Consider the following 21078-nt stretch of genomic DNA (forward strand, 5'->3'; position numbering starts at 1 on the left):
TTTGCCTTCTCATCTCACCTCCGGACAGGAGCTGCCCATTTAGTCTCATGTATCTACTTGAGCTAAGAAGCACACTCTTCACAAGTATCATTTTATGTCCCATAGTCCACTCTAATCTTTGATGAGTTGGCCTCGGGGATAACTTTAGTTCTCGGTTGACAGAGAGTCCAGGGGCCATGCTTTCTGGGATTCCTCCAGTCTCAATCATACCATTAAGTCTGGTCTGTTTACTAGAATTTGAGTTCTGCACCACACTTTTCTCCTGCTCCATCAGGGACTCTCTGCTGTGTTCTCTGTCGCGGAGAGTCATTGGTGGTAGTCACTGGTCATCTAGTTCTTCTGGTCTCAGGCTGATGGAGTCTTATGTGGCCCTTTCTGTCTCTTGAGCTAATACTTTCCTTGTGACTTTGATGCTCTTCATTATCCTTTACTCCAGGTGGTTTGGGACAAATTGAGGCATCTTAGATGACTGATCGCTAGCTTTCAAGACTCCAGATTCCACTCACCAAAGTAGGATACAGAACATATTCTTAATAAACTTTGTTATGCCAATTGACCTAGATGTCCCCTGAAAGCATAGTCCCTAGACCCCCGCCCCTGCTACTGTGTCCCTCAAAGTGTTTGGTTGTATTCAAGAAACTTCTTAGCTTTGGTTTAGTCCAATTGTGCTGACTTCCCCTGTAGTGTATGCTGTCCTTCCCTTCACCTAAGATAATTCTTGTCTACTATCTAGTTAGTGAATAACACTCTCCCTCCCTCCCCACCCTCGTAACCATCAAACAATGTTTTCTTCTGTGTTTAAACCTTTTCTTGAGTTCTTATAATAGTGGTCTTATACAATATTTGTCCTTTTGTTACTGACTAAACTCACTCAGCACAATGCCTTCTAGATTCCTCCATGTTATGTTTCACGGATTCATTGTTGTTCTTTATCGTTGCGTAGGATTCCATCGTGTAGATATACCATAATTTGTTTATCCATTTGTCTGTTGACAGGCACCTAGGTTGTTTCCATGTTTTGCTATCATGAACCGTGCTGCAATGAACATGGGTGGGCATATATCTATTCATGTGACGATTCTTATTTCTCTAGGATATATGCCAAGGAGTGGGGTTGCTGGATTGTATGGTACTTCTAATTCTAGCTCTTTAAGGAAGTGCCAAATTGATTTCCAAAGTGGTTTACCATTTTACATTCCCACCTACAGTGTATAAGTGTTCCAGTCTCTCCACAACCTCTCCAGCATTTATTATTTTGTATTTTTTGGATTAATGCTAGCCTTGTTGGAGTTTTGATTTGCATTTCTCTAATGGCTAATGATAGTGAGCATTTCTTCATGTGTCTGTTAGTCACCTGAATGTCTTCTTTGGTGAAGTGCCTGTTCATATCCTTTGCCCATTTTTTAATTGTGTTATTTGTCTTTCTGTTGTTGAGGTTTTTCAGTATCTTATAGATTTTAGAGATTAGACACTGATCGGATTTGTTGTAGCCAAAAATTTTTCGCAGTCTATAGGTTGTCTTTTGACTCTTTTGGTGAAGCCTTTTGATGAGCATAAGTGTTTGACTTTTAGGAGCTCCCAGTTATCTAGTTTTTCTTCTGGTGTTTGTGCATTGTTAATTATGGTTTGGATTCTGTTTATACCATGTATTAGGGATCCTAGCATTGTCCATATTTTTTCTTCCATGATCTTTATCGTTTTCGATATTATATTTAGGTCTTTGATCCATTTTCAGTTAGTTTTTGTGCATGGTGTGAGGTATGGGTCTTCTTTCATTTTTTTGAAGATGGATATCCAATTATGCCGGCACCATTTGTTAAAGAGACTGTCTTTTCCCTAGTTAACAGACTTTGGGCCTTTGTCAAGTATCAGCTGCTCATAGATGGATGAATTTATGTCTGGTTTCTCAATTCTGTTACATTGGTCTATGTATCTGTTGTTGTACCAGTACCAGGCTGTTTTGACTATCATGGAGGTATAATATGTTCTAAAATCAGGTAGCATGAGGCCTCCCAATTTGTTCTTCTTCAGTAATGCTTTACTTATCCAGGGCCTCTTCCCTTTCCATATGAAGTTGGTGATTTGTTCCTCCATCTCATTAAAAAATGCCATTGGAATTTGAATCAAGATTGCATTGTATCTGTAGATCGCTTTGGGTAGAATTGACATTTCCACAATGTTGAGTCTTCCTATCCATGAGCAAGGTATGCTTTTCCACTTATGAGTTCTCTTTTGGTTTCTTACAGTAGTGTCTTGTAGTTTTCATTATGTAGGTCTTTTATGTCTCTGGTTAGATTTATTCCTAAGCATTTTATCTTCTTGGGGGCTACTGTAAATGGTATTGATTTGCTAATTTCCTCTTGAAAGTTCTCTTTGCTGGTATAGAGGAATCCAACTGATTTTTGTATGTTTATTTTGTACCCTGATACTTTGCTGAAATCTATTAGTTCCAGTAGTTTTCTTGTGAATTCTTTGGGGTTGTTTGTGTATAAGATCATATCATCTGCAAATAGAGATACTTTGACTTCTTCCCTATCAATTTGGCTGCTCTTTATTTCTTTTTATAGCCTAATTGCTCTGGCTGGGGCCTCCAGCACAATGTCAAATAAGAGTAGTGATAAAGGGCATCCTTCTCTGGTTCCCATTCATAGACAATAATGTTTTCAAAGTCTCTCCATTTAGGATGATGTTGGCTGTTGGCTTTGTATAAATGCCCTTAATTATGTTGAGGAATTTCCCTTCTATTCCTATTTTGTTGAGAGTTTTTAATCACAAATGGGTGTTACTTTTTCAAATGCCTTTTTTGCATCGATGATAAGATCATATGGTTCTTGCCTTCTGTTTAATTTATGTGATGGATTACATAGATTGTTTTTGTAATGATGAACCATCTTTGCATATCTCATATAAATCCCACTTAATCATGGTGAATTATTTTTTTGATATGTTGCTGAATTCTATTGGCTAGAATTTTGTTGAGGATTTTTTGTCAATGTTTGTGAGTGGTATTGGTCTGTAACTTTCTTTTTTTTGTGTGTGTGTGTCTTTACCTGGTTTTGGTATCAGGGTTATGCTGGCTTCATAGAATGTGTTGGGAGTATTCCATCCTTTTCTATGCTCTGAAATACCTTTAGTAGTAGTGCTGTTAACTCTTCTCTGAAAGTTTGGTAGAATTCTCCAGTGAACCATCAGGACCAGGGCTTTTTTGTTGTTGTTGTTGGGAGGTTTTTAATTACCTTTTCAATCTCTTCTTTTGTTATAGGTTTATTTAGTTGTTCTATCTCTGTCTGTGTTAGTTTAGATAGATAGTGAGTTTCTAGAAATTTGTCCATTTCCTCTAGGTTTTCAAATTTATTAGAGTACAATTTTTCATAGTATTCTGTTATGATTCTTTTAATTTCAGTTGAGTCTGTTGTGATATCACCCATCTCATTTCTCATATGGGTTATTTGCTTCCTCTCCTGTTTTTCTTTTATCAGTTTGGACAATGGTTTATCAGTTCTGTTGTTCTTTTCAAAGAATCATCTTTTGGTCTTGTTAACTCTTTCAATTGATTTTCTATTCTCTGTTTCATTTAATTCTGCTGTAATTCTTATTATTTCCTGTCTTCCGGCACCTGAGGGCTTCTTTTGCTGCTCTCTTTCTACTTGTTTGAGTTGTAAGGTTAATGTTTTGATTTTGGCCCTCTTTTTTTTTTATATGTGCATTTATTGTTATAAACCAACCTCTGAGCACTGATTTTGCTGTGTAAGGGTCTGGTAGGATGTGTTTTCATTCTCATTTGATTCTATGAATTTCTTTATTCCATCCATAATTTCTTGAATAGCCCAGTAGGTTTTGAGCAAGGTGTTCAGTTTCCATGTGTTTGATTTTTTTTCCTTGCTTTTTCTGTGATTGATTTCTACTTCTATGGATTTATGGTCAGAAAAGATGTTTTGTAATATTTCAATGCTTTGGATTCTGTTAAGGCTTGCTTTAGGGCCTAATATGTGGTGTCTTCTGGAGAATGTTCCATGTGCATTGGAAAAGAAAGTATACTTTGCTGCTGTTGGGTGGACTGTTCGATATACGTCTATGAGATCAAGTTGGTTGATTGTAGCATTTAGCCCTTCTGTGTCTTTGCTGAGCTTCTTTCTTGATGTTCTGTCCTTCACCAAAAGTGGTGTGTGGAATTCTCCTACTGTTATTGTGTCACTGTGTATCTCTCTTTTCAATGCTGTTAGAGTCTGTTTTTATATATTTTGGACCCCTGTCATTGGGTGTGTAAATATTTATTATAGTTATGTGTCCTGCTGTAGTGACCCTTTAATCATTATATAGTGTCCTTCCTTACGTTTTGTGGTGGATTTTACTTTAAATCTATTTTGTCAGAGATTAATTGCCTCTCCTGCTCCTTTTGAGTGTTGTTTGCTTGATATATTTTTTTTCCATCCTTTAAGTTTTGGTTTGTTTGTGTCTTTAAGTCTAAGATGTGTCTCTTGTAGACAGCATATAGAAGGATTGTGGTTTTTATCCAATCTGCCACTCTCTGTCTCTTTATTGGTGCATTTAGTCCATTTACATTCAGTGTAATTAATGATAGGTATGAGTTTAGTGCTGTCATTTTCATGTCTTTTTTTGTGCGTTGTTGACAGGTTCTTTGTTCCACTTAATTTTCTGTGCTGAATTGTTTACTTTATGTATTTTCTTTTCATCTTTTTCATTGTTGTTGATTTTGTATTTGCTGAGTCTTTATATTTTTCTTGTTTTTTATTTTGATGTGTAGGATTATTAGTTCCCTTTGTGGTTACCTTAATATTTACCCCTATTTTTCTAAGTTTAGACCAGTCTTTTATTTCTTTATATCACCTTGACTTCCTCTGCATATGAAAAAATCTATGTCTAAATTTTTTATTCCATCTATTTTGTTTTAATGTTGTCATATTTTACATATTGACATCTCTGTTTCCCTATTTTCAGTGTTTTAGCTTTGATTTATTTTCATGACTTCCCTATCTGGGTTGATATCTGGTTTCTCTGTCCTGTGTTCTAGTCTTGGGTTGTTATCTGATGTTCTTGGTTTTCTAACCAAGGGAATCCCTTTAGTATTTCTTGTAATTTCGGTTTTGTTTTTGCAAATTCCCTACACTTCTGTTTACCTGGAAATGCCCTACCATTGCCATCATATTTGAGAGACAGTTTTGCTCGATATATAATTCTTGCCTGGCAATTTTTTTCCTTCAAGGCTTTATATATGTCATCCCATTGCCTTATTGTCAGCATGATTTCTGCTGAGTAGTCCTAGCTTAGTCTTATGGACTCTCCTTTGTTGATGACTTTTCATTTATCCCTAGCCACTCTTAAAATTCTCTCTTTATCTTTGGTTTTGCCAAGCTTGATGATAATATATCTTGGTGACTTTCTTTTGGAATCTACCTAATGTGGGGTTCAATGATCATCTTGTATAGATATCTTCTCGTCTTTCATGGTAGGGAGTTTTTTGCCAAAGAATCTTCAACAATTCTCTCAGTATTTTCTGTTATCCCCCTTGTTCTGGTACTCCAATTACTCATAGGTTATTCCTCTTGATATAGACCCACATAATTCTTAGGATTTCTTCATTGTTTTAAATCCTTTTATCTGTTTTTTCCTCAAATAGGTTGGTGCCAATCTTCAGTCTCACTAAGTCTGTCTTCCATTGCCTCAATTCTGTTCCTATGACTTTCTATTGAGTTGTCTAATTCTGAAATCTTATTGTTAATCTTCTGAATTTCTGATTGCTCTCTCTCTATGGATTCTTGCAGCCTGTTAAATTTGTCATTATGCTCCTCTCAATCTTCTTAAGTTCCTTTATTGTATGGTCTGTGTTTTGCCTGATCTCCTTCTTGATATCTTGAAAATAATATATACTAATCTTTTGTATCTTGCCTCCAGTAATTCCAATAAATTCTCTTCCTCCAGAAAATTTCTTGATTCTTTATTTTGGGAGCTTGCTGAAGCCATCATGGTCTGCCTCTTTATGTGATTTGATATTTACTGTTGTCTCTGAGCCATCAAAAAGTTATTATATTTATTTATTTTATGTTTGCTTACTGTGTCCTAGCTTCTTATTTTGTTTTGTTTTGATATGCCCAAATAGGCTGCTTGTGTGAGCTAGTCTGATCACTGGCACCCCAGAAGTTCTAGGGTCTTGCCACAAGGCGGCCAGACCTGCCACTAAGTATGTGAGCCCAGGAGTCTGCTCACCCCTCCTGTATGGATTCAGCTCAGGTGTTCAGGTAGTTGGCCACAAAGTCCGTGGTGCAGGCTCTCATCTACAGTCCTAGACAGGCATGGGTGATTGGTGTAAGCACAGGCATACAGCTGCAGCAGGAGGTCACACACTGAACCAGGCAGTGGGCCGATGGCCACTCCCTGAGTGTCTGGTAGGAAAGCGCTTCCCTGTTCCCTAGAGCACGTAGGTCAGTAGGTTTTTCAGCTAGATCTGATGCTGTTGGCTGTAAGAACTGGAGGGTATCACTTATGCTTGGGCCCCTGTCATAGGTGGCTAGGTGGTGTGGGTGGAGCCACCAGTCCTCAGGCCCCTGATGTGGGTAGGTGAAGACCCTGCTTAATGGGTAGAGCAGTGTCAAATATTATGAACCTGCCAATTCACATCTAAAGCAGTTAAAGTCAGACTTCAGGTATATATCCTGTTGTACTATGGTAATGAGGGCCTACGCTGTTGAAATGGGCCCATACAAGTCTCTGCAGGGGGAAAGGCACTCAAAGTCTGTGGACCCCTTATTGCTTGCGCCTAGGCAAAGGAGCTGAGTTCCTAGTTTAGCAAAGCTGGCAGATTATTTTTTCCCTGTTTGTTAATTTGTTCCCTCTCCAAGGCTGGGAGAATGGCTCAGGGCATGTTAAAGGTCCTACTTCCTGCCCAGGGTACTCGTCAATCCCTGAAGCCATCCCAGACCTAGTGCAGATCAGGGAGAGGGAGGTAAATGGGAAAGAGATTTTTCCCAAAGAGGAGTGTTTTTTATCCACCCGGTAGGCCAGACGCAAGTACTTATCTTTTGCCGATCAAGGGCTGCTTCTCACTGGTTCTGGATGGCTGAGTAGACTCTCTGCCGCTGAGCCTCTCCCGATGTGGACAGTGCCTCCTGAGCACTGTTGCTTGCCTCACCATGCACCACAAGCTGATCCTGCCTGAAGAGCTCTGGCTCCTGCCGGGTCAGTTCTGGCAACTCCTTGCTGCTTCCAAACAGTCTCTCCCTCCCCCTGCCACTCAGTCTGATTCCTCAACTTTGCCTTTGATGTTCAGGGCTTCTAGATTGTCATATTGTCTCAGTCATCTAGTGCTGCTCTAACAGAAGTACCACAAGTGGATGGCTTTATAAAGAGAAATTTATTCTCTCACAGTCCAGTAGGCTACAAGTCCAAATTCAGGGGAATGCTTTCTCCTTCAGCTCTGGAGGAAAGTCCATGTCATCAGTCTTCCTTTGGTCTGGGAGCTTCTCTGTGCAGGAACCTCAGGTCCAAGGACACGCTGTGCTCCCAGCACTGCTTTCTTGGTGGTATGAGGTTCCCATGTATCTCTGCTTGCTTCTGTCTTTTATATCTCAAAAGAGATTGCATTAAGACACTAATCTTGTCAACCTCATCAGTATAAACTCATCACAGTGAATGAATTGACAACACATGAGGAGATCACATATAATCCCATCATAGTGGTAGTTTACAACACATAAGGAAATCACATCAGATAACACAATCATACAATACTGGGAATCATGACCTAGCCAAGTTGCTACACACATTTTTTGGGAGACACAATTCAATCCATGACACATACATAATCAATTCACTTATTTTTTCAGGTCTTTGTTGTAAGAGGGACCACCAGAAGTGTCTGACTACTCCGCCATCTTGGCCCCGCATCCTAATTTACACTTTTTAAAAGGGAGATAATCACGTCGAGTTTGCCATATGTCTATGAAGATTAAATAAAATATGATATAGAACTTGAAAATTTGAGCATATGGCACAGGGTAAAAATTCTTTATAAAAGACCTATATTATTAACTACTATTCTATAAGACTTCCAGTTTACATAAAAGTAATAGTGGCTGCCCAAATATTCACCTTTGTTATACATTCAAAGAAATACAGATAACAAGAAGAGTATATAAAACAAGACATAAGACATACCTTCAGTACAACTAGGTAATAGAGTATTTACAAATTTCAAATTACTTGTAAGTAGGAAAATGACACCCGAGTCCATCAGATGACTGTTTATACTATAAATAGTGAGCAAAAACGTGGTGTTTTAAATATTTAATTCCATATTTCATATAATTTCTAAGAAAAATAACTATTTTATTATAGTAGTAACAGAAAAAATTTAAGAGTTAGTTGATTAAAAGTATTTGCTCTTAAAAGAGCCATTAAATGTAAACCATTTTTATTGTTCAGAATTATTAGCCAAATTAATGGTTTTCTATAGGCACTGGTTTTCTATTCAGAATTATAAATTAATGATTATGTGGAACTTACCAAAAGTTTTAAAGGAAGACACAACGTAGACACTTCCAGGTTAAAAAGAAAGTTTAAGCAATTGAGTTCAGTAAAAGGAGTGATAAAGGGATGGATATAAGATAGAGAATATTAGAAGGCAGCTAGAACTTCACTTATTCTTTATTTAATCTTCATAATGACACTCATTCATGTTAATAAATGCTTTCATTTATTTGCAGGAAATCCTACTTTATGAACCAAGTCTTTGAAGGCTTGTTTTACTTGCTGGTTCCTCAGTGTGTAAATCAATGTGTTCAGAAGAGGGGCAATCAAAGTGTGTCAACTTGGCTAGTCCACGATTCCCTGTATTGTATGATTGTCCACCATTATGTGATCTGATGTGATTTTCCTATGTGTTGCAAATCCTACCTCTATAATGTAAATCAGGTGGGATTATCAGCAGTTATGTTAAATTAATGAGGGAGGACTCAATCTACAAGATTAGGTTGTGTCTTGAATCAATCTCTTTTGTGATATAAAAGAGAGAAGTGAGCAGGGAGACACGGAAACCTCATACCACCAAGAAACAAGAGCCAGGAGAATAATGTGTCCTTTTGACTCAGGGTCTCTGTGCTGAGAAGCTCCTCAGTCTGGGAAGATTGATAACAAGAACCTTCCCCCACAGTCGACAGAGAGAGAAAGCCTTCCCCTGGAGCTGGCACCCTGAATTTGTACTTCTGGCCTACTAGACTGTGAGAGAATAAATTTCTCTTTGTTAAAGCTACCCACTTGTGGTATTTCTGTTATAGCAGCACTAGATAACTAAGATAATGTCCAAAGTATCTGAGACTAAGTCTTGCCACACTTGCTTCTAAGGAGCATTCTGGCTGTATTTTTTCCAAGACAGATTTGTTCGTTCTTTTGGTAGTCCATGGTATATTCAATATTCTTTGCCAATACCATAATTCAAAAGCATCAATTCTGCTTTTGCAAGCATATGAAGAAATAGAAAACACCATGGCTTGGGTCAGGCTCATGTTAGTACTTAAAGTAACGTCTTTGCTTTTTAACACTGGAAGAGGTCTTTTGCAGCAGATTTGCCCAATGCAATGTGTCCCTTGATTTCTTGACTGCTGTTTCCATGGGCATTGATTATGGATCCAAGTAAAATGAAATCCTTGACAACTTCAGTCTTTTCTCCATTTATCATGGTGTTATTTATTGGTCCAGTTGTAAGCTTTCTTGCTATTTCTTAGTTATACCGAAGGCATGTCCATAATGAAGGCTGTAGTCTTTGATCTTCATCAGTAAGTGCTTCAAGGCCTCTTCAAGTCCACTTTACTTCTCATCTGTCAGTTTGTCCTACTGTATCTGTGCACAAGTTCTCAATAATGTTTGTAATATTATTCTCTTTCTATAGCATGATCTGGTGATACAGCATTGATGAAGGAAACATGTAAAAAGATGTTCTCTTTTGTCTAAAGTCAACACTGAGTCTTCTTGATGGGTGATTAGTATTTAAAAAGAAATTATGCTTTCTCTTATATTGTTTTATCCTTTTTGGGAGGGGCAGTCAACATTTTCTTCCTTTAGGAATATGCACATTTTGTCATTAACATATCAGCAAAATCTGGCAGACCACAGAACAGTGACTGTATTTCTATGTTTTGAACAATGGCTGTAACATATTACAATATATAATTAGCAGTACTAAATGTGTTACTAAATATGTTAAAGGGGTAATTTGGAACTCCCTACAATTTATTTCAACAAAATCAAACTACGGATGGGAGAAACATTTCATTGATAATAAGAAGCATACTTACTTTTTAATATGTCTGATGATCCCAGTCAGAAATGTTATCCTCGATTTTTCTTAACTTACTTTCAAAATGAGATATAATATATGCATAATGTCCTTCAGGAGACTTTTTTGTCGTGTGATCCACCTTTGTCTCTATCACGTAAGAGTTTCTAGCATAGAGAAAACACAGGCTGAATGGCATGTAAGTTTCTTAGCAGTCTCCATTATAAATAAAATAATTTATCTTTCAACATAAACACAAACATTGTTCTTGACCACATGGTTCTTGACCTGAACTCCAATAAGAAGTTACTGTAATACTAAGAGTTCTTTAGGTAAATGTCCAGAAAGAACTGCTTTAAGATACTAGAAGGTAAAACATTTCAGAGCTCTCTGAATAAGATAAAGATTTAATACTATCCAAATTAAAACAAATTTACCTTCTCTAGTCACTGAAAAAATTCCCCAGAGATTAGCATGAAGAAAGACAAGGTGCAAGAGATAAATTCCAAAGACGTAAATGATGTCATGACATATGCTTTTCTGGAAAGCTAAGCAATATGACAAGTTAAAAGTGAAAGCAGACCAATCAGCTTGTAGCATCTACCTGGTCTCCCTTTGACTGGACTGTGTATAATTTTCCTAATATGCACATGGCACTTGTTCTACACTCAAGAAAGAATTCATTCTTAATTCCTTTGGAGCTGGTTAACTCCAGGGGCAAATTACACCACAGTGGAAGTTTAATTCATTCTTGCTTATGTGAGCTATGGATCTAATTTTGCTATTTTATCAACAGGAAACCAACTGCCCTAACACCATTAGGTTAAAGACAATATGAGCACCAATGTTACGTTATCCTCTGTTAGTAATATTTCAAGCCCAGAGTTCTCAGCTATAAGGTCCACACACAATCTTTCAGCTGGAGACAAAGATGAGTTGAAAACACAACCTGGGTCTAAAAAACTATCTAATATCCCATAGATTATCTTTACCTCCATGTGGAGACAAAAGTATATCATCCTTATAAAACACCTCCCCTGATCTTAACTTTTTACACATACTGCAACCAGAATGATGCATATAATATGTAAATATCGTCTCACTGTTTAGGTAAAAATAAACAAGCTGATTTCCTAGTGTCCTCAGTATAAACTAATTATCTAACTTTAATACCTTCAATGCCCCATAATATTTGACCCACACCTACCCTTTCAGACTCACCTCACACCATCTTCCTTCATTGTTTCCATTCCAGGAAACTTGTTTTTGTTGTTTGTTTGCTTGTTTATTCTTGTTTTGTTTACTTGTTTTTTTTTTTAATTTTTTAAAGTATACTTTAGATGAAGGTTTATAGAGCCAACTAGTTTCTCAATAAGTAATCAATACACATATTGTTTTGTGACATTGGTTGCCAACCCCACAACCTGTCAACACTCCCCCTTCTCGACCTTGGGTTCCCCATTACCAGCTTCCCAGTCCCCTCCTGCCTTCTCGTCCTTGTCGCTGGGCTGGTTTGCCCATTTAGTCTCGTTTTGTTTTATGGGCCTGTCTAATCTTTGGCTGAAGGGTGAACTTGGAGGTGACTTTATTACTGAGCTATAATGGTGTCCTGGGGCCATACTCTTGGAGTTTCTCTAGTCTCTGTCAGACCAGTAAACCTGGCCTTTTTATGTTCCACAATTTTCTCCAGCTCTGTCTGCGATCCTCTATCGTGATCCGTCAGAGCTGTTGGTGGTGGTAGCTGGGCACCCTCTAGTTGTGCTGGATTTGGTCTGATGGAGGCTGTGGTAGTTTGGACTATTCTTTCCCTTGTGTTTTTGGTTTTCTTTTGTTTGCTTGTTTTAATAATCTAACGGTTTCTCTTCCCCTTCAGGACATTCATATATGTTTTTCCGCCTGCTAGAGGTGGTTTCTCTGGCACTTCAATTGTTTTCTACTTTAATTGCACTCTCTTAGAGAAGTCTTCTCTGATTCTCTCAAACTCTTATGTGTTTCCATAATGCCCTGTGCTTCATCTTGATAGCAGTAATTATATCTGAATTGCTAACCAGGTATCATCCTTGCTCAGGAGTAAGTTACGTATGTGGTTATTTAAATTCAAATATGAATTAAGTATAATTAAATAAAACAGAAGTTTAGCTCCTGAGTCACACTAGCAATTTTTAAATGCGCTCCCCAAAATTTGTACTCTTATTGTACTCCATTACTCCACTGCACTTATATTTGTAGAGAAATTTATTTCTATTAAAAAGCTACCTAAAGAGGAGGTAGTAGGCCTTGGTTATTTCATACCCCTACTCCTCACTTATTGACTATCTCATTACCCTATATTTTGCATTTACATCAGTGGTGAACAATCTACTATCCATTTGCACATTCACCACCAAGTCTGGCAGTAAGAACAGTGCGACGTGAGGCAAGAATAACTCCGGCTGCAGTGGTATCACCCAGTACGGTAACTCATGGTTACACTCTCCCCGCCATGGGCCTTCTCCCGTACTAGCCCCAGGTGACACAGGGGAAGTGCACTGGGATTCCAGGACTCACTTCCCAGCAGAGGGCGAATGTGCTCAGATTCCGGGTCTCCCAGTGACATCAGGCAGCTCTGGGCTACAGGTAGCGAGGAGCAGCAGGGGCAAGCCTGGAAGGCTGGTGGCCAGTCTAGAAATGAGGCAGCCGCACGTGAAAGACCTCCATCCCCCAGGCACACCACTCCCATGCAGTCCCGCCCAGCTCCTGAGTCTGTTGGTCTCGGGTCCCTACTGCGTGGCTGGCCTGCCTAACTCCGGGGACTTGTGCTCTGGCTCCAGCCCCTGTGCTCCATCCAGCTGGCTCCCGACCTGGCATTCCGGAGAGAGATGAGATGAGGAGACTAAGGAGTTGTAGGAAAGAGGGAGAAGTGGCAGAGGAAAAGTTGGGATTGAGGGGAAAGAATGACGGGTGCAGAAAAAAGGAAGAGGGGTTCAGAAAAAAGGAAGAGGGGTTGGAGGACCTGCCATACTCGCCAGCCACTAGGCGTGCTCTCACAAGGGAGCACCCTACATCCCCACGCCCCCAAGTGCCCGCCCAACCCAGCCGTCCTCCATTTTTGCATAATGCCCATATTCACATTATGACCTGGTCTTTATAACCCTGCCGATAAATGAGGAGTGGGTGTATCATGGAGTCCTGGTAGCACAGTGGTTAAGAGCTTGACTGCTAACCAAAAGGTTGGCAGTTTCAATCCACCAGCCGCCGCTTGGAAACCCTATCGGACAGTTCTTGATACTTTCAGAACTTTGATCAACTAACTAAGCCATTCACCACTGCCCAGGAGTCCATGTATATTGACACCTCAGGCCATTTCTTCTACATATGAAGTCTTTTAAGATCTTCCCTAAATTGAGCTGTAATGTGGTAACAATGCATTTATGAGTAGAACCACTTATCACATCAATCCATCTATAAAACATGCCTGAATATTTTTTTCCTTTATTAGTTGTCATATGAAAATCCAATGAGTTTATCGGTGTGAGGGGAGAGGTAGATATAAGTAAAGCAGAATTAGGTGATACAATAGTGATATAAAATCTTTTTACTTTAAGACTTTCTAAAGCCTATTTAGAATGTACTGCTACCATTGTACAATATGTTACTTCTTTGCCTGCCCAAACTTAAAATTCTGTGTTTGATAATACCCACATCATGATAGGCAGCACCAATCTCCAGACACCTGGAGACCTGTAATCTGGCATATATTACCTAGTAGAAAATTACAGCATATGGCTTGCTTTTTTAAAAACAAATTTACTGAGGTATACTTGGAATGTAATAAACTGCACATGATTAAAATGTGTACAATTTGGTAAATTTTGACATAGGTATTCATTCAGGTAATCATCACCACAATCAATGTAATTAACATATTCATCATCCACAGCAGTTTCCCTGCTCCATTTTGTAAACACTCCATTCCGCCCTTTCCCATCTTCTTAGATACACACCCCTGCCACACCCAGGTGACAACTGATCTACTTTCTGTTGCTGTATGTTAGTTTCCATTTCTAGATTTTACATAAATGAAATCCTACAGTATGCATTCTTTTTACCCCCTTTGGGATTACTTTATTCTTTTTTTTTTCTTGTTTCCAAAGGTAAAATGTTTATTTATTGATTTGAGATCTATCTTTTCTTTTTTTTTTTCAGTATAAACATTTATAGCTAATTTCTCTATAAACAATTCTGAAGACTAAGGTGCACCCAAGCCATGATATTGTCAGTCACTTCATATGCATACAAAAACTGCATAAAGAATAAAGACGACCAAAGAAGAATTGACACCTTTGAATCATGGTGTTGGCTGAAAATATTGACTGTATCATGGACTGCCAAAAGAATGAGCAAATCTGTCTTGGAAGAAGTACAAGCAGAATGCTCCTTAGAAACAAGGATGGCAAGACTTCATGTTGCATCCTTTGACATGTTATCAGGAAGGATCAGTCCCTGGAGAAGGACATCAAGCTTGGTAAAGTGGAGGGTCAGTGAAAAAGAGGAAGACTCTCAACAAATTGGAGCCGACTTGATGGCACCTATCAACAACAACAATTTTAGTAAAAATTCATATTTGAAAATGGACTAAGACATAATGGGATGGAAATTAGTGCAAGGAAGAAGTTTCTGATAAAAAATGTCACAATGTAGTAGAAAAAGTTCTGATTGAGAAAAAGTTTCCTTATTTGTGTTCTTCAAGAACTTTGCTCTTTACTGTGTGACATTGGTCATTTTCTCTCACTGGCTTGTCCACATTATTTGGTAAACTGTATGAAACTGAAAATTGTATGTATTGTTATTTCAGTTTATCCCCAGTGCCTTGTATATTACTTAAAGTTTATAAATCCTCAATAATTGTTTTATTAAATTGATAAAACAGTGAAAGAGTCAATGGACTTCCATTTTGTTACCTCTGAAAAGAGACTGAAGGGAGTCTGAAATCTATATGCTCACTAAATTCCTCGCTTACATGCGTCTATTAAGTACTAAGATACAGTCAGCATACCAATCAGATAAAAATGAACCTTCTTGATAGGAGATCATTCTCAAAAATTAATGCTATTACTATCAGGGTAAATGACTTGAATTAATGTTTGGAGATAGTTTGAGAGCTTGATAGATATTTAATTTAAATCTTCTCATGCCTTTCAATGGGAAGTCATTGTATAATGAATTCCACCTTATTGTTCTTTTCATTGTTCTATATTGAGAGTTTTAGATAGTATGCAAAATATTCCATGAACACTTGACCTACTCCTTATGCCCATTCTGTCTCTTTGGACATTGTCCCTCAAGTTTCTTGTTCCAATTTTATTAGTAATGTGATAACATTTTTATAACCCTTAGAGTATTTTCTCTTGGCTCTTGTTGGCACATTTGATTCTCTGAAGTAAATCCCATGAGCCTGGGAAAGATATAGTACATAAAACTATGTGGCGTATACAGGTCGGAATCCATATAGAAACCATGTCCAGAAAGGTTCAAAGTAACTCTTTACCTTTCTTCTCTTCACTATTTTACTATTTTATTCCCCATGTCTACAATGGGAAATACGTCAAAGAATAGTAGCTATAGAAACAAAATAATTTCAAATGTAATAGGAGAGAGTTCTATTTAGAAATGCTAGATGTCTTGCCCTAAAACAGAAACAGTTGCCAATATATATATATTTTTTATAACTTCAATCAGCCAGCCCAGGGTACTTGTGTGACAAACAGAGGTAAGACTAGAAAGTTGAAACCAGTGAAAATTTCCCTTGCAGTGATTCATTAATTCTTAGCTCAACTTTTTATCAGACTAAATAGAATAGTGGTGTTGCTACTTCTTTCATATCAAGAATTGTGAAAAATGAGTAAGTTTACATTTCCTATTTATCATATTTACGTATTTATTTTGATAAAATTGCTGTCTCTGATTTTAGTCTTTCTCATTGATTATAAGCATTCCTGTTGAATAAACAATTCCTATTTAATAAATAAAAGGCTTTGGTTTTAGATCAAACAAGTTAGAATTCCAAATCTACCATTTACTAGTTGTATGGTCTTTTTTATGTTGCTTACCCTCTCTCCATGTCAGTTTTTTCAAATTTTATCATAGACTTATATAACTTACATATAAAGCATCTAAAGCCTTAGTATTGTCCCTTAAATGATTGCCCTCAAAAAATGGTAATTATTATTTTAAACCAGCCTATCTACATCAAATATAAGAATTTATTTTATAAAGAATAATAAAATAACAGTAATCACTGTCTGGGAGTACATGCTTTATATAAAATGTTATATAAATCAATTGTATTTTTTATTTAAATTAACCCTCACAATAATTCCATGAAATATTATTTGCATTTAACAACAACAAAAAGAACTAAATTGAAACTCAGAGAAATTAAGTAACTTGCCCCTCTGAATGCAAATCCTGTAAATTGCCCGAATAATCCCATAAAGTATGAATTAATAGTAAGTCTTGATGTCACAGTTTTCATAAGAATTCTTTTCTTTTTTTAAATTAATATTATCTTTAAAGACAGATAAATTAAAAGAATAAGAATAGAAGAAGAATTTCTCTTTGAAAACCCTACAGATTTTGAAAGAGCAATTTGAGTGTTTATTATTTTCCTTCACTGTTTCTATTGAAAGTGATGATGCTTTGCTCTGACTTTTGTGATTCAGTTTTACCCATTTTTATTGGAAGAAAGCAAGGTCATTTTTTCCTGAGGATTCTGGGAGAAGAATTCTGAAGTAATTATAGAATTATCCTAGGACAATTCTAGAGTAACCATTCTGTTAAAAAAAAAAAAAATTTTAAATAGTTTTTTCTTATGAGACCTTTTGCATCCAGTCATGATGAAGTGCTTATACAATATTAGATGTCACTGAACATAGTCAGGAATGGATTTAACCATGCCAGAAAAAAATATATATTGTTATGAAATCACACTATTATCTGGGATATACAATTTAACTGAGACTCAGTTCTCTTCTCTGACAAATTAACTGATTATATAGAATTAACACCAAGAAAGACAAAAAGAGAACTGGAAAATTATGTGGTAATGTTGATAGAACAAATTTTCTCTAGGATACATGTCTTCACAACTTTATTTATGAATTCTTTGGAGTTTTAACTGAAAAAGAGAGAATTCAGTAAAAATAAAAAATGTGGGATAGTAAATAGTTTCCAGTTACATTGTGGAACTTAGGGAGAGTCCTACCCAGAGACCATAATTCATTTAGGAAAGAATAACGAAAAACAATCTCCCAGTCTCTAACCAAATCAAACCAAACCAGTTGATCTCAACTCATGGTTACCACATGATTGTCAGAGTACAAATAGACTTCATAGGGTTTTCACGGCTGATATTTAGGAGTAGATAGCTAGGCCTTCTTCCAAGGCACCTCACGGCGTACTCGAACCTCCAACATATTGGTAAGCAGCTGAGCACATTAACTGTTTGCACCACACCAAAAAAAACCCTTTGCCGTTTGAATGATTCCTACTCGTGCACCACCCAAGGACTCCTAAATCTCTAGCAGGCCTTTAAATAGAGTTGCTTCTTTAAACTGGACAAATTGGGGGATGCTATCGTTTTTTTTCCTCAAAAAGACCATCCAATTTCCTATGGAGTAGCAGAAGTTTCCCAAAGAGCCCTGGAGAATAATGTTCAGTTACCTCATTTAACACAATGGCAAGTATTTGTTTATTGAATTGGATAATTTTCACTTTCAGTAACCCACAAGCCTGACTCAACAAGGAGACATCAAAGGTAGATAAGAATTCATTGAAAAGAAAGGGACAGAAAGGAATATAAAACTTGTTATCATGAGTTTTGTGTGACTTAAAAGCATAACTGAGTAAGTAGTTAGAAAAGAAAACACGGTAACGATTTAGAGGTTTCGAGATATTCTTCTCTTCTACCTAAATCTATGACAGAAATGGTTTAAGGATCAAAGAGTCATATGCAGCTGTTAATTACAGAGGGTTGTTAATTGAGAACGATGACTTTTATGTTCATAAATATCTATCATATACTTGAATTGCCATAAGTATATTTACACAGTATTTCATTTAGCTTCCCTGTGCCTGTGATGTCTGTTCCTCCTGTAGGTGTCCTTAAGCTTGTTTTCTTCTGTCGCTGAGGAATAACAAAAGGAAATGTTCATTTTCACATGAATCTAACATGCTTTCCTAACATCATGGCAACCATCCATCTCAGCTGGAATTTTCACTGAATCAAGAAAGCCATCAGTCTTGCTAAACAGTGAAGTGAATAAAAAGAGAGCTCAGACAGATAAGTGGGGGTGAGGGATAGGGGGAAATAATTTGAGAAATTTTACAGTATTGTGATACATTTTGCCCTATGTAATAAGGAATCTTAGGTTTATGTTAAGTTAGATATTTTATTGCAGACACATCTCTCATTATTCTGAAAAAAAAGCACTATTTAATGAGAATGCATACAATGAGTGATATGATAATAAACGATTTAATTTAGAGATGGAACTTTTAGTTTTACTTTAAAATGTATTATTGTTTGGAGGAAAAAAATAAAGGATTTTCATGTTCTTGTTTATTGATTACTTCCAGGTATTAACAAAATAGGACTTCTGATGAAAATGAATGCTAACCCAGATAAAAGAAAAAATATATAAAATGGTGAAAAAACAGAATGTATATAGAGAATAATGAAGACATTTAGATGGGAGAAATTATGGAGGAAAATGTTCTGTACAGGTTGATGTTTTATTTTAGATGTTCATAAAATTTAGTTTCCTTGGCCCAAGAAGTGCACTGTTCTGAACTTCTACTCTGCCTCCTCTCTACTCTCTAAGGATGGTCATGACGATGAACAGCATCCGTGGCCTCAAAGGAGCTGTCAAAACCAACACCAAACTCAAGTAAGAGGTTAGAAAAGGTAACTGTGAGCCAGACAGGAAACTTAGAAATCTGTCACATTATTAGAGATTCAACTCTCCAATAACTTTTAAATTTTGGTCTTGTCCCCATTTAAGTGGACTTTTATTGATATGTTTGGCTTATATATATTATAACTATAAATAATACAAAAAGTGACAGGAATTAGGAAATGGAACACTTTTATTGGGTTTGGAGAAATAACAAGAAGGTGTTTCTAATGAGAAGGGAACCTTTCATACAAATGTCTTTAAAAGTCAGTAGGCAGTATTTTTCCTTCTAGTATTATTAAACATTAAAAAAGACCTAGGTTCAAATTCTTGTTCTACTCATTCAGCATATGTGATTTGGTGAAGATTTTTAAGAATGCTCTAAGCCTCAGTTTCTGATTTGTTTAAAATATAGATTCGATGAAGAAACATTCCATGTAAAACACATGGCCTGGCATATGGGAAAAACTTACTTTAAACATGTTAGCTATTGTTATCAAATTGTCTTAAAGTTCCCCTGGAATGTAGTGTGCCATAACATGTTTACTTCCAGAGACAAATTCCATTGTTATTCATGGATAATTCCCTTTTCTTCAGGTGTTCTCTTTGTGTTTTTCCTACAAATTTCACAAGAGAATAAAAAAATGAAAAACTGCACAGAAGTAACAGAGTTTATCCTCTTGGGATTGTCAGATGACCCAAAGCTTCAGGTTGTGATTTTTGTCTTTCTGTTCTTCACCTACATGCTCAGTGTCGCTGGGAACCTGACCATTATCACCCTCACCCTGCTGGATTCCCACCTCCAGACCCCCATGTATTTCTTCCTCAGGAATTTCTCCTTGTTAGAAGTTTCATTCACAACTGTCAGTATACCCAGGTTCCTGGGCACCATTATTACAGGTCATAAGACCATTTCCTTTAATGATTGTATGGCTCAGTTGTTTTTCTTCCTTCTCTTGGGAATTACAGAGTTTAACCTTTTGGCTGTCATGTCCTATGACCGCTATGTGGCCATCTGTAAACCTCTGCATTACCCGACCATCGTGAATCGTAGAGTCTGCACACTGCTTGTCTTCTCTTCTTGGCTGCCTTCATTCTTAATCATGTTCCCATTAGTTATGCTATTCATACAGCTTGATTACTGTAAGTTTAATGTTATTGAACATTTCGCTTGTGATTATTTCCCCTTATTACGCCTTTCTTGTTCAGTCACAAAATTCCTAGAGTTAACTGGGTTTTCCTGTGCTGTGTTTACACTAATGTTCACATTGGCATTAATAATTCTGTCTTACATATATATCATCAGAACAATTTTGAGAATTCCTTCTACTAGTCAGAGGGCAAAGGCCTTTTCCACATGTTCTTCGCACATGATTGTCATCTCCATCTCTTATGGCAGCTGCATTTTCATGTATATTAATCCGTCAGCAAAAGACAGGGTGTCTTTGAGCAAGGGAGTAGCTGTGCTAAACACCTCAGTAGCCCCTATGCTGAACCCCTTTATTTACAGCCTAAGAAATCAACAAGTCAAGCGAGCCTTCGGGGACATGGTAAGAAAGATTGCATTTTTCTCAAGCAAATGAAAAACTAATGGTGCTATCATGAATTAGAGGCATGTTGAAGAACAATTTAAAAAGAAAACAATGCTTTTCAAAAGTCTGTTAAAATCCATATAGTTTCCCTAGAGCTATTTGTCATTTCTTAAAATTTCATTTCCAACAGTTGACAAGGTTGTTTGAAGATGTAAATGTAAATGTGCATATATATACACATATACATACATACATATATATATATATATATATATATATATATATATATGTGTTCCCATTCAAATTACGATCCTCTCCCATGTAC

General features: G+C 37.0%; 1 protein-coding gene across 1 annotated transcript; it reads left to right on the forward strand.

The window, feature by feature from the left end:
• Window positions 1–19795: 19795 nt before the first annotated feature.
• On the forward strand, window positions 19796–20804 carry LOC101358045 (olfactory receptor 6C1-like). The gene is given in 2 exon segments (XM_004373919.2): window positions 19796–19849; window positions 19851–20804. Coding segments are annotated over 2 exon segments (1008 nt in total).
• Window positions 20805–21078: the final 274 nt, after the last annotated feature.

This window comes from Trichechus manatus, unplaced genomic scaffold (genome assembly GCF_000243295.1).
Source record: "Trichechus manatus latirostris isolate Lorelei unplaced genomic scaffold, TriManLat1.0 scaffold00027, whole genome shotgun sequence".
Lineage (NCBI taxonomy): Eukaryota > Metazoa > Chordata > Mammalia > Sirenia > Trichechidae > Trichechus > Trichechus manatus.